Source organism: Netta rufina (genome assembly GCF_964035555.1).
Source record: "Netta rufina genome assembly, chromosome: 15".
Lineage (NCBI taxonomy): Eukaryota > Metazoa > Chordata > Aves > Anseriformes > Anatidae > Netta > Netta rufina.
The window spans coordinates 9,580,142-9,594,496 of record NC_140138.1 but is presented as its reverse complement, the minus strand read 5'-3'; the positions used below and the strand labels follow the sequence as shown (position 1 = coordinate 9,594,496).

The 14,355-nt window shown below is 34.4% G+C and overlaps 1 protein-coding gene across 1 annotated transcript in view; it reads left to right on the top strand.

Annotated features, from left to right (window-relative positions):
• The window catches only part of SMG1 (SMG1 nonsense mediated mRNA decay associated PI3K related kinase), a 66,562-nt gene that overhangs the window by 25,220 nt on the left and 26,987 nt on the right, over positions 1-14,355 (top strand). Inside the window, exons 10-28 of the mRNA XM_084296124.1 lie at positions 546-719; positions 1,674-1,898; positions 2,522-2,623; positions 3,435-3,704; positions 4,282-4,412; positions 5,059-5,220; positions 5,579-5,697; positions 6,414-6,501; positions 6,589-6,690; positions 7,130-7,270; positions 7,572-7,771; positions 8,042-8,238; positions 8,959-9,126; positions 9,941-10,095; positions 11,146-11,291; positions 11,910-12,111; positions 12,885-12,994; positions 13,337-13,484; positions 13,857-14,016. Coding sequence (XP_084152250.1) covers positions 546-719; positions 1,674-1,898; positions 2,522-2,623; positions 3,435-3,704; positions 4,282-4,412; positions 5,059-5,220; positions 5,579-5,697; positions 6,414-6,501; positions 6,589-6,690; positions 7,130-7,270; positions 7,572-7,771; positions 8,042-8,238; positions 8,959-9,126; positions 9,941-10,095; positions 11,146-11,291; positions 11,910-12,111; positions 12,885-12,994; positions 13,337-13,484; positions 13,857-14,016 — 3,000 coding nt within the window. The remainder of the gene's footprint in view (positions 1-545; positions 720-1,673; positions 1,899-2,521; positions 2,624-3,434; positions 3,705-4,281; positions 4,413-5,058; positions 5,221-5,578; positions 5,698-6,413; positions 6,502-6,588; positions 6,691-7,129; positions 7,271-7,571; positions 7,772-8,041; positions 8,239-8,958; positions 9,127-9,940; positions 10,096-11,145; positions 11,292-11,909; positions 12,112-12,884; positions 12,995-13,336; positions 13,485-13,856; positions 14,017-14,355) is intronic.

The window sequence follows — 14,355 nt, the reverse complement described above, 5'->3', positions numbered from 1 at the left end:
AAGCTAGTGTGTTTTACTTTGCAGAGGGGTAGACAATATCTGTCGTAATGAGATCAGCACTTCTGGGAAGGTTCCCAGCACTGTTGCCAGCTGGCATGAGATAGCCTGGTAGTAAACTCAGTCTCCAGATGAAGGTGGCTGCATGTAAACAGTGTATTGGGAATGGCCTCTCAAATATCCCGATGCCAGCCCCTAGCTGGGAATTGTCTGGGAGAGTGGTAAAAGTGTGCGGGCAACTGTTGCAGCAGAACATGCTACAGTGGCTTATAAATAAACCTCTGTTTTCATTTACAAGATAGCCTAAGAGCACTCTGTTGCAGCAGCTGAACTACTGAATAGAATTCCATGTGTTCAGTGACTTGCTTATCTTTGTGTGCCTCTATCCTGTCTCTGTGAAGTTGTTGTCTAAATACATTTACAACTTTGTAGTATCTATAATGTGTCTGGGAAGTAGACATACAAAAAATCAAATTTGTGATTAAAAATAATCAGAAGTACTTATAACTGCTAATTATGTATACTGATATATAAAACGTGCACTGTAGGACCTCAGCCATGTGGCTTCTGGAGAATCAGTAGATGAAGATATTCCTCCTCCTTCAGTGTCCCTGCCTAAACTGGCTGCGCTTCTTCGGGTGTTCAGTACTGTGGTGAGGAGTATTGGGGAACGCTTCAGCCCAATTAGAGGACCTCCAATTACGGAAGCATATGTAACTGATGTAAGAATTCAAGCTTTGGTTTTTCTTTGTTGCTGACATGATTTATTGCCATACAATGACAGTTTGTTTTGGTTTTTTACTGTTTATTTATGTTGAGTTGTGTGCATGTTTGATAGTTTATAAATGTGTATTCTCAGCTTTAAGCAAATGTATTTCCTTGAAGAAATACGCTGTGGGAATTGTATTAAATATTAAGACATACGTTGTGACAGTGGCATATTGGAATCATATGTAGCAGAAACCAACAATTTTGTGTAGGCATTTTGATTTTGTGTAGCAGGGTTCGTGTCTGTGTTACTTGCCTTTGTAACCATATTGTTGCCATTTATTCAAATTCAAATTGTGTAATTTATAAAACGTAGTTTTTATTTTATTCATGCTGAAATTGCATCTAAGCCAAATATAACAGCAAAGCCCTTTTATTCTAGAGAGAACTTTTACTGAGTTTTCACTATTCTATTGTACAACATGAAAAGTCACTGCTATCCTTCTGTAACAGGACTTGTAGAGTGTGTAAATGACTTCCAAATAGATTAAACAAAGAATCTTGCAGCTCATCCATCAATAGCCACACAATTGGAATATATTCCTCTACAGAGTTCTGTTAGGGACAAAAAAACTTTCTCTGATAAATAATGGTATGGACTTCCCAATTAAAGCCAAGACAGTTATGTAACTTGTCTTAATCTGCAGAGGATTCTGGTGATGCAAGAAGGTTTATCTAAGCCCTTAACTGAGTAAGAAACCAAGCAGTCAAAGGTACATTTATTTTCTTACACGTTTGGGGTGTGACGCCATGATGTACGTTATTCAGAATATTCTTTTAACAGAATATAGCTTGCTGCAGATATTATGAGATAGAATATCAAATGGAAATTCCGTATAATTAAATAGCAAGCAGTTACTCTTTTTTAAATTGATCTTAATTTAGGGGTGTTTTTCTTAATTTTCTAGGTTCTGTACAGAGTAATGAGATGTGTGACTGCAGCAAACCAAGTGTTCTTCTCTGAAGCAGTACTCACAGCTGCCAATGAATGTGTTGGTGTTTTACTTGGTAGTCTAGATCCAAGTATGACTATACACTGTGACATGGTTATTACATATGGATTAGATCAAATGGAAAATTGTCAGACGTGTGGCACTGATTATATCATTTCAGTACTGAATCTGTTGACACTGGTTTGTATTTATTTATTATTATTAATGTTATAATTAGAAAATGTTATTTTTTTAAGCAAAATGTTTTTTTTCTGCATATGTTTTATATATATTTATTTAAAACTCTTCCTGACCACAAGCAAGAAATCCTTCTGTTTTAATTCTTTAATGTAGTTTATGCTGCTAGCTTGTTTATGCTGTTGGGTTGTTATGCTTTTAGTTTTTAGTATGAGTGCTTTTTTCCTCTGCATTGCTTGGCTTTCAGTCTCTGCAGTTGATACCCCCATCTGATGAATTTCAGAACCTTAGTGCTAATATGTTCTATTTATCTACTATATATCTGCTTATGGTGTGACCTGAGAAATGAAAACATAGCTCTTAAAAGTAGGTCATAAGTTTTGAAAGCCCATATGGATGCAGGTTATTCAAGCAATTTTCTCTCTTAGCTGTCATGTTAAAGCCTGAAAGTAATTCTCTGCATGTGCATTTGAGAAAGAAAATACAAAATACTTGTGTTATTGGGAAGCTTTTTTCTAGCTATAGTATATAGAGGCTAGAAAAACTATTTTGATTCAACTTCAATAATCTGTGTTGTAATAAAAAATTGGATAGTTAAAAGTATTTATTTTGTGTTTTATCTCCAGATTGTTGAACAAATAAATACAAAGCTACCATCTTCGTTTGTAGAGAAATTATTTATACCAGAGTCTAAACTACTTGTACTCCGTTATCATAAGGAAAAAGAGGTAAGAGTGACTTTACAGGTGTATTACAACAGTCTTAATGCATTTAAAATGTATTTTTTAAGCTGGAAAATTCTATTCATCTTAAATAAGCTATGAGAAAGCAGATGTAGCTAGTTCTTGCTTTTGGCATTTAGATTTGATAAGGAATTGGTAAGTTTGCTGTCATACCAGATAAAGAGGTCTGTAGATCATGTGGCATTCATACTTGGTGTGCACTATGTGGGTGGTCTATAAAGCTATCTACGGATTCTGTGAGTAGTACCTAATTACAGAGAGATGAAGACAGGTGTGAGTACCAGACTAGGCTATTCATAGATAAAGAATCACAGCTTTTAATTCTGTGTTGGCAATTAATATATTTTATGATTTGTTATGGTTTAACCCGGCTGGGTAGTTGGCTGTTCACTGTCCCCTACCCCCACAATGAGAGAGAACTGGGGGAAAAAAAAAAAAAAAAAAGCTTGTTGGTTGAGATAAAGAGTTTAATAGGACAGAAAAGGAAGAGAAACAATAATTATAATAATAGTAATAATAATATGTACAAAGCAGGTGATACACATTCCAATTACTCACTGCCTGCTGACTGATGCCCAGCCCTTTCCCAAGCAGCAGTCCCCACTCCCCACACTGGCCAGCCACCCCATACAATTGCTCAGTACGACATTGCATGGTATGCAATGTACACTATTCTCATCCTAAACCCAAAACACAGCACCATACCAGCTCCTATGAGGAAAATTAACTCTATTCTAGCTGAAACCAGGAGATAATTTCGGACTAATCAGTTGTTTCTTTATTTCATACTCCCAAGGTTGTTGCAGCAGCCCATGCTGTATATCAAGCAGTTCTGAGCCTGAAGAACATTCCTGTTTTGGAGACTGCTTACAGGTTGATTCTAGGAGAAATGACCTGTGCCCTAAATAGTCTTCTCTATAGTTTACATCTTCCCGAGGCCTGTTCTGAAATCCAGCATGAGTCTTTCAAGAAGCATGTATTCAGTGTGGATAATGCAAAGTTTGTTGTTATATTTGACCTCAGTGCCCTAAGTACCATTGGAAATGCTAAAAATTCATTAATTGGGGTGAGTAAAAACTGTACAGATCATTTTTAATACTTCTTGCACAAATTCACTTTAACTTAAAATATATCATAATATATTTCACTAGTAGTACTTATGTATAATTAAAATGATCGTATTTGTTCCCTAGTAGGTTATAGTAAAAGATGTCCAGAATTAAAACCTAGAGGAAATGGAACAGATGGTTTTTATATCTAGTTTGTGCATAATGAAAAGTAGTTTCTAGGGAAGAGTGTCTTACCAGGGTTATTCTTAGATTGATTACAATATTGTCCGAGTAATTCTACTTTGTGAAAAGCGAGACAGATAAAATCATCTTCAGTGTGTCTGCTGGTAGTATATCAGCCACGTGAAAATATTTGTTACAGTTTATTCCAAATAAAAACAATGTGCTTTTAACATATTGTAATTACTTTCTTTCCCCTTTTTTAAACTGAGAAGATTATGAAATTAATGGAGTTACTGTCACAGAATACAGTAAATTAATTAAATTAATTAAAAATTAACAGTATGGAAGCTACAGTTCAAAATAGATACTATTTATTATGTTTCTGTGCTTATGTTGCAATTTTTCTTACAGATGTGGGCCCTTTCACCAACTGTGTTTGCACTACTGAGTAAAAATCTGATGATTGTTCATGGTGACATAGCAGTTCATTTTCCTGCTGTCCAGTATGCAGTACTGTATACATTATATTCACATTGTTCCAGGTATGAAGACTAATAATTCATCAGTATTTTAAGAGGACTAGGATAGACTTACTTGAATGGAATATATTGTTGGGGGGATAAATTTGAGACTATTGCCATTAAGGTTTTGCCCAAACTAGCCTAATCAGTTTTTACTTTCATAACTTGTAGATAAATGCTAATAAAGTGTATCCTGCCTTAAAATTGATCATTTTATTCAAAGTGGGGATTAAGAGTCTTGGGTTTGAATAGAGATAACTGAGGGAGAACTTTGAAAGTGAATAACAAAAGATTGGTTACTATTTTGCTTACTAGGAGGGGCAATGAAAAGCAAACAACAGATTTAAGCACACTTTGGACCTTGTTAATGTTGTCAAAACTAAAGGAATTACACTAGTTCTAAAGTTATTTTGTACATATTTCATTTTGGGTGAATTTTCATTCTGCATTTGACATCAGCCACCATTGAAACCAGGTTATTGGACTGCATGGACTGATGTAAAACTACAGCTTTGTTCTTTTAGTCCAAGCATCAAAATACTTGAGTTTTGACATAATGTTATTATAATGTTGTGTGTATATATAACTTTTACAACTTTCTTTTTCTCTTGTACATTTGGATGAAGTATTCATTTTGTTTTTAATATTTTTTTTCTTTTCCATCCAGGCATGACCATTTCATATCCAGTAGCCTCAGTTCTTCCTCTCCCTCTCTGTTTGATGGAGCAGTTATAAGTACTGTAACCACAGCAACAAAAAAACATTTCTCAATCATACTAAACCTTTTGGGGCTACTGCTTAAGAAGGATAACCTTACTCAAGATACCAGGTAACTATCATTTTCTTATTAATCAGGAGGTGTTTTTATCAATAGAATATCTTAACTCAGAAAATAGGTCTTATTTTTGTCTGTAAAGCTTAGGGTAACTTTAACCAATGAAGTATGTATTTCTTATGAAACACAAATAACAATATCTGGGAGGGGAGGAGGGAGCAGAAATAGGTGCTCACTTCTATTTACAAAAATTATGAAAATGGAAACTACTATAAGATCTATACATTAAAAGCAGAGCCATCAAACTTTACTGAAAGGATGCTGATCTGTAACCTGAAGTGTAATTTAAGGTATATTGAAAGATAGCTTTCTGTAACTGCATAGAGCAACTAATATTTTTCCTTTTTTGTAGGAAACTACTAATGACATGGGCTTTGGAAGTGGCTGTTCTGATGAAAAAATCAGAGACATATGCACCTTTATTCTCTCTCCCATCTTTCCATAAGTTTTGTAAAGGACTTTTAGCAAACAGTAAGATAGAACTAACTTATATTTATTAACTGTCTTTTATGTGGCATGATTCCATAAGTGACTGTGATTATATGATTAATTTTAGGGGTACCTCTGGTTTGTGTGGCACAAGGACTTACTCTCCTTCTGTCCTTTCTCTTAAACACATCCCTACCTATTAGGCAAACGATTATTTTCTTAAAATAATACTTTGTGATTGTGATGTTAATCTCCAAAACCATCAGTGATGTGCCAAATCCTGCAAGTAAGATTTTGTGTTACTCAATCAAAAACAGTGGAACGTTTCCATAACTTGTTATATTGTTCTGGATCTCAAAATATCCTGGAAATAGCTTGTACCAAAAGCATTTGTTCCTATAGTAGTAGCAGGAGCAATAACTTCCCAAGGCTTGCAGTTAACTAACTTGATCTTAGTTTCTTCTTACTGAAAATATACTATGCATAATGCCAGTGTATGGAGGCCATAAGGAAATTAATCTTGTCATTGGTCAGAATAGGCCACATAAGTAACGTATAAGACAAGTGACTTTCTTTTACTAAGTATTTACCTGGTACAGTAAAACCAGTTAACTAAATCAAAATAAAAATAAAGCGTAAAGCCTGTGTCTATACTAGCTGTGCTGTAAAAATGTCTAGGTGCTCCTCTACTACCAGAGTAATGTGTAAATTATCTAATTCAAGCCAAGTGACATTTTCCTTTTAATTCCTTAATTCAGCACTTTTGGAAGATGTGAATATTTGTCTTCAAGCATGTAGTAGCCTCCATGCCCTGTCTTCGTCCCTACCAGATGACCTTTTACAAAGGTAATGGCACAGAATTATGTATGTGATTTGAATTATGCTGTTAATGGAAATGTTATGACCTTTTTTTCCCCTCTTTTGGTGATGCAGATGTGTTGATGTGTGTCGTGTTCAACTAGTACATAGTGGTGCTCGTGTAAGGCAAGCTTTTGGAAAACTTCTGAAGTCAATTCCTTTAGATGTGGTGTTGAGGTAAGTTGTTCAGATTAACTTCAGTATAGGTAATGGTTTGGTTTCTTAATGAAAGTTACCTGAAAAATGCTAGGTGAACGTTACCATATTTTCCAAATTTAAAATCAAAATGCATAACAAGATGTCTTAATGTCTCTTCTACTGTGTTGCAGATTTAAGAACAGTAGTTATTACACAAAGTAGTTAACAAATTTGATAAACAGTGCGGTACTTCTTGCAGCAAATATGAATAGTTCTAAGGTCCATGTTATTCAGAATTTTAGCAATACTATGCCCTGCAGTCTGTCTCAAAGACCTGAACTCTTAAAAGCACTGTGTCTTATCACCAAAGAGTATATTTATTTCCAGTCATTATATATGCATATGTATATCTTCTTTTGCATAACTTTGTTTCAGATTTATTCAATAACATGACTTGTTTTTCCCCCTCTTCCTGCAGTAACCGTACCCACACAGAAATACAAGAAATTTCTTTGGCTATAAGAAGTCACATGAGCAAAGCTCCAAGTAACACATTCCATCCACAGGATTTCTCTGATGTCATTAGTTTTATTTTATATGGAAGCTCTCATCGAACTGGGTAAGAACTTCTTTTAAAACTGAAATTCATTGATGTTGAATTGATAATGAAGAATTCCAAACTAGTTTAAATTTTATAACTATTGTACAAGTTACATTGCTTTACTTTCAGTTCTTTACCTTTCTCTTTAAGTATTTATAAATACCCTCAATACACAATTTTGTAAATATTTGCATTATGTACATGGCTGCTGAAAACAATCTTGAGAGATTTTGACAGCAATAGATAGGTGATCTGTGTACATTACGATCTTGTTACTATATGAACTTCTGTTCTGATTTTTTTTTTTTTTTTTTTTCAGGAAAGATAATTGGTTAGAAAGGCTGTTCTACAGCTGTCAAAGGCTAGATAAGCGAGATCAACCAACCATCCCTCGTAATCTGTTGAAGACTGATGCTGTTCTTTGGCAATGGGCTGTCTGGGAGGCAGCTCAGTTTACTGTTCTTTCAAAGTTACGAACTCCTCTGGGTAGAGCCCAAGATACATTTCAAACAATTGAAGGTAATGTAAAGAATATAGCTTATTCTCATGGAATTTCCTTTTATGTAAGGAAATTGCAGCTAAAGAATTTCATGTCCAAGGCAGTGGCTTTATTTTTCAGTGATTATAGATTTTTAGCATGTATTTGTCTGATGTATCAAGAGATGCAATGCCAGAATAGCAGTTGCATAAGTGCTATTAATTTTTGAGAGATTTTACTTTGTGTGTCACAAGATAACAATTCTAAAGTATATTTGATAATTTTTTCCATGTCTTGGTAAAAATACATAGGTATTATTAGGAGCCTTGCAGCCCATACGTTAAACCCAGATCAAGATGTTAGCCAGTGGACTACTGCGGACAATGATGAAGGACACAGTAGCAACCAGCTTCGGCTTGTTCTCCTTTTACAATATCTGGAAAACTTGGAAAAATTGATGTACAACGCATATGAAGGATGTGCCAACGCTCTCACTTCTCCACCCAAGGTTTGTCTGTCTTACGGTGCTGATGTTACTTGAAACAGTCTACTGAATGAACAATGTTTTCAGGGTTGTCCAGGTCTTAACTGTGGAACTTTTTGGATGCTGCAGTTAAGCTTTGTTTGCTAGCATTTAATCTCATACTCTTATTAAAGGAGAATAATATCTTCTAATGCAAGTTGGAGACTCTTAATTTGTCTGGCTTCGTAATTTTATTCTGAGAAAGCATGTGAAAACGAGTTATTTCTGGTGCATAAACTTGCATAGAGGTACAATAGTAAGCAATTCTGTAGTACGTCTAACTTGTAGGTTATCAGCAGTATAAAGAAACAATTATTTGAGACCAGATTGTCATTTGAAGTATTTATAAACAGCATACATTTTTGCATAGTATCAGCTGTAAAACGTTCTTCACTGTTGAAATCAGTTAATTACCAGACTTCAGTGTGACAGTAAAATATAATTTATAGTTAGTTCACTTCAAGATTTTTAGCTTGCTGATATGCCTGGCCAGTTGCAAGCCGTGCAAGATTTAAGAATGCCTGTATCAAAAAATTGAAAATGCAGAACTTAATCTGTTTCTTCACCCCTCAGTTGAAAATTCAATTGCAGCAGCAAAACCTGTTATGACTTTGGTGTTTATAAATATTATGTACTTAATGTAATTATTTTGATTCATACACATGAACAGTATTGTGAAAATGTTACTTTTTCCTGTTTTAAAAGGTTATCAGGACATTCTTTTATACTAATCGCCAGACATGCCAAGATTGGCTGACGCGGATTAGACTTTCCATCATGAGAGTTGGATTGCTGGCTGGCCAGCCTGCTGTGACAGTCAGACATGGTTTTGATTTACTCACAGAAATGAAAACTAATAACAGTCTATCTCAGGTACTATCTTTTTCAAATTTTGCAGACTGTCATGAAAATACTCCCACTATATTATAAAAACTAAGCTGAGGTAATCAGTTATTAAGAATCTCTTACAAAACATCTGGTTCAGTATTTACTCGAAAGCAACATTTTAAACTCATGCTTCTGTTCTGACAGATTTCTGCATTTAGGTGATAATGTGGGTTAGAGGTTAGGGTGTACTGTGTGCATTTGGTCAAATACTTCACATAAATGAATGATATAGTTCATTGAATGTGAATTGAGTGGTTCCTGTTTAAGCAGAAAGTTCTGCTTGATGCTCTTGCTGTATTAATGTGAGGAGTCTTGTGGTAATGTCCTTGACTCCCTCTTCTGAGCAGGAAGGGGATGTATCATGAGGGAATGTTTCCTATATGAAGTAAGCAGCAGATAAGTGCAGGGGTGGGATGAGGGAATAAAGTGGTTATGTGTTTTTAAAAAGTTGAATAGTTCCTACAGTACATGACTTGATCTGCTTAAATACTTTAACAAGGCTTGCTGTTAATTACCTTCCTGCTGCTTTGTGAATTCTTGTATTTGTTTTTATATAGCGGTAGACCCACCATACAGTGTTTGCTAACTACTGACATTCAGGCTGGGAATTCATAGCACAAACTCTTCCCTGAGTATCTGTGCTTTTCCAAAAACAGTGCAATGGATGGATACACAGAACACTTCATTATATGCCTCTATAGTGAAGTGAAGTACTGCCCTGCCATTTCCAAGCATTTAACTACGCATATAACTCTCATTCCATATAAGATTTGTTGAAGTTTTTTTGTATTTGTTTTAGGGAAATGAATTGGAAGTGACCATTATGATGCTGGTAGAAGCATTATGTGAGCTTCACTGTCCTGAAGCTATTCAGGGTATAGCTGTCTGGTCTTCTGCTGTAGTTGGGAAGAGTCTTGCCTGGATCAATTCTGTAGCTCAACAAGCAGAAGGGCGGTAAGTTTTTCTTCCAGATAATTGGATGTTACAAATTTGGACTATTTCTTATGCTTAATCATACTTCTGAATCTTAAGTTGTGGCATTAATCAATGTTGTTGATACAGTTTCCATGTTAAAGTCAGTGTTTTTCAAAGATACCTAAGGCATTGTTTTTTAGATAATTTGTGAACATCCTTTATACTCAAGTCCTGATAATTCCCATAATCTCTTTTTTCTTAGTTTCTTGTACATAGATGTCCTGGTTTCAGTTATATGACAATAGCAATACTATTTTCCTTTTCTTCCATTGCAAAATATTAATGTATATATTGCTTGTTGAACTTTCTGGTGCATGGCAAGATCTGATCATTTGACACAGTTTGCTGAGAGGGAGATGCTTTACAGTTTTAGGTCTGTTTTGAAAAAGTGGCTTCTACATCTGTTAAAGTAGAATCTTTGGCTGCTGATTCAAATAGGTGGGTCAGTGTTCAAGACAGTGTATGCCTAAATTGTGAAGTTATCTCTTTAAAGCAATGTATACTGTCTCTTGTGTGAAATGAAAAAAGGACACAATTATTTAGCTGCTATCTGCTAACAAACACACCTGAGGTTTTAGTATTTTTAAGTATTTTTCCTATCTTTGTAAGCTTTCTTAAAATCTTTGTAAATTTTCTTAAAATAATGTGCAGGTTTGTAATAATACATGAGGAGTTGCTCAAAAATGTCAAATTTAAGATGAATTGTTGTCCTAGACCCAATTTTACTATCATCTATTAAATAATATTTAACTCACATTTGGGTAAAAGGTGTAATATTCAAATTTAACGTGTGCATCTCCTTCAGCCTGTGCTTCGTTTGAAGTTGGCATTAAATCTGAATGGAAAAGCCTTTATCCTCTCTTTTAAAACCTGGAAATTCAACTTACCAACTTGTATTCTGTTAATCAACCTCTCTTTTGCTGAAGGTGACACATTATTTTGGGTAAAGAACTGCTTAAAATATACTCAGTTTACCAGAGAAGAAAAACGATCCTGTAAAATGCTAACTAAAATATTAAATCACTTAAGGTTTGAAAAAGCAACTGTGGAATACCAGGAGCACCTGTGTGCCATGACAGGAGTGGATTGCTGCATAACAGGCTTTGACAAAACTGTTCTCAAGTTGGCCAATTCAAATAGTGTCAACAATGCCAGCCCAAAGCATTCCTTGAATGGTGAGTATTATTAGTTTCTTTTGAAAAGTATGTGTATAAAAGTAGAAGTAGAGCATTCGTCAATACAGACATAGCAATTATAGCATTGAATTCTTAAATCTAAAGAGCTGTTTCTGTCTGCAGTTGAAGTTAACTGCTTAATTCCATTGAAACCAATAGTATCTATACATGAGGCTTTGCAATAAAGATATCTAGCTGAATGAAATTGAAAGTAATAAGTAAAATATTTTAATTTTTATAGCTTAATTCCAAATTATTTAGATCATCATAGCTTAAGCCTAAGTGTTTATGATGTAATCTTGTAATTGTGATGTTTATTAAGGGCTTTTCAAATTGAGACTTTGCTTCAGTATTCTGTTTCATCTTTAAGAAGAGACATTCTTTGTTCCTAATTTAGTTCTTCTGTTTTCCTGTTTTGAAACTCTTTTGGAGATATGGACTAAAGTTTTCCAAAACCTCCTTTGAAAATTTTCAATCTGTTTAAAAAAGCAAACACAAAAAAAATCTTGCTTCTCTTATATTTAACCGTTACATAACATTAAATAAAAACATATTTCTTGAGAAAAGATTTGGAAATTGCATACGTACTCTCAAATATATATTTATATTTTTCCACAGGAGAAAGTAGAAAAACTGTTCTGACTAAGCCAAGTGACTCTTCACCTGAAGTTATAAATTACTTGGGTAACAAAGCATGTGAATGTTACATTTCCATTGCTGATTGGTCTGCTGTTCAGGAATGGCAAAATATGGTCCATGAAATGAAGAAAAGCACTAATAATACCTCAATAAATCTGAAAGCAGATTTTAACTACATAAAGTAAGAATGTAATCAAGTTATTCAACTGTATCTTAGATTACTGAAATCCTTAAGTTTTTGTGTCTTTTAGAAGCGATGTCATTCAAGTAGAGTTATGATACAAAAATATTATATCCTTAGGAGGGAAAAATGTGCTTATCTGTATGGCTTGTTAATATTACGAATAGTTGTTGTGGCTTTCTGACTATTGAGGTTTTTTTATTGTTTAAGCAAAACATCTCTGGAGGTAAAAGTTAGCAAACGTAATCTACTTCTACTGGCAGAAAATGAATCCATTCAAACAACTTAACTTTTAAAAATACACGTCACGGTACAGTTTTTGAAAGATAATACTTACAATTTATTGTAAAATATGTACAATATTGCAATATTTCTGCAAATTCAGCTTAATGTAAACTCGAGTTAAAATCATGACATTCTATCCAAAAACTTCTCTATGTGTAAAGAAGAAAAAGTTATTGCCTTTAAAAGTCTTGCATGGTTAGACTTTCCTTTCTTTCCTGAAGAGTAGTATATATAGTGTGATAACACAAAAAGCTGCCTAGCTGGAGAGGATTTTCTTCCATTCAGAGAGAAAATCTAACCATTTGGTGCAGTATTATTGCCTTTCGTTTTGCAAAACCAGGCTTTTTGCTTAGAATTGGTCACTTGTGCTCTGTTAAAACTTCAGGGTCTTCATTTGAATCTTTATTTTTTGCTAATTTGAATATAAGTTATTAAGATTCTGGAATGAAAAAAACTGTGAAAATAAACCTATAAACATTGAATTGCAGATCTTTGAGCAGCTTTGAGTCTGGAGAACTTGCTGAATGCACTGAACAACTAGAATTATTGCCAGGAGAAAATATCAACCTACTTGCAGGAGGATCCAAAGAAAAAATAGGTATATTACTTCAAATAAGAAATATTTTTTTCATGTGTGTATGTATAAATGACAAATTGAAACTTCTGAATGCAGTTTGCTCTGTTCAGTGGACTGACTTGTAATCTTTATGAATCAAGCTTCAGAATGATTGGCCATGGTAATTCTAAATGTTGTCACAAGGTTGTGTTTTTTATCTGTGTTTTCTGGAGTTCATGTGTTTTAAGTAACATGTCGTCGATGAATATGAATGTGAACACACAAAAATGGTTTATTTCCAAAGTTCCCTGCTTTCAAAAATGCATTTTTAAACTGCAACATTTGGCAGTTCTGGTTGTTTCCAATTTTTTAATCTCTTTGTAGACATGAAGAAGCTCCTTCCTAATATGCTAAGTCCTGACCCAAGAGAACTTCAAAAAGCAGTCGAAGTACAACTTTTGAGAAGTTCAGTGTGTCTGGCAACAGCTGTAAACCACATAGAACAGGAGCAAAAGTGGCAGTCAATATCTGAGTAGGTTAAAATGTGCTGTGCTATGAATGTATCTTTACAGTATCTTTACTGTAAAAAGCTGTTCTGGTTTGTTAAACATAACTGTGGAAAAACATACACTGTTTTGTACTTCAGCATCTATGGTGTTGTTTGTTTCTAGCTTAGGCTGAGGGACATAAATTGATCTTTAACTTGGAGATTGTTAGCTCTTTGAGTTCTGCTTCTTGTCGGTTAAACAGTAGTATCATATTGTAACTTGTGCATGATTTTGCAAGATTTCATCATCATGCAAATTAAGATGTTGAATTTGCTTTTGTGTTCAGTATTTTTGGTATAATCATTTTCTCTTAAATAGTTTAATGAAAGTAACTGCTCTAATAACTTTTATTTCAGAAATGTTATAAAGTACTTAAAGCAAACATCACGAATAGCTATTGGACCTTTAAGACTTTCCACACTCACTGTGTCTCAGTCTTTACCGGTGTTGAGCACTCTTCAGTTGTACTGTTCTTCTGCTTTAGAAAACACTGTATCCAACAGGCTGACATCAGAGGTACGCCTATGTGTTTAAAACCTAAATTTGAGTAATATTTTTTATTGAATAGTCATGTAGTGAAGTTTTGAATACGGAATGTAGAATCAGTTGTTGAGGTTGGAAAAGACCTTCAAGATCAACAAGTCCCAGCATTAAACCACGTCCCTTTGTGCCATGTCTCTTAAATGTCTCCAGGGATGGGGACTCTTCCACTTCCATGGGCACCTGTTCTGATGCTTGACTACTGTCTCCATGAAGTTCTTCCTAATATCCAATCTAAACCTCCCTAGCCTAACTTGGGACCCGTTCCTTTGACCCTTGTCAATCACACTGTAAAAAGGTCTCATTTAGTTTTCT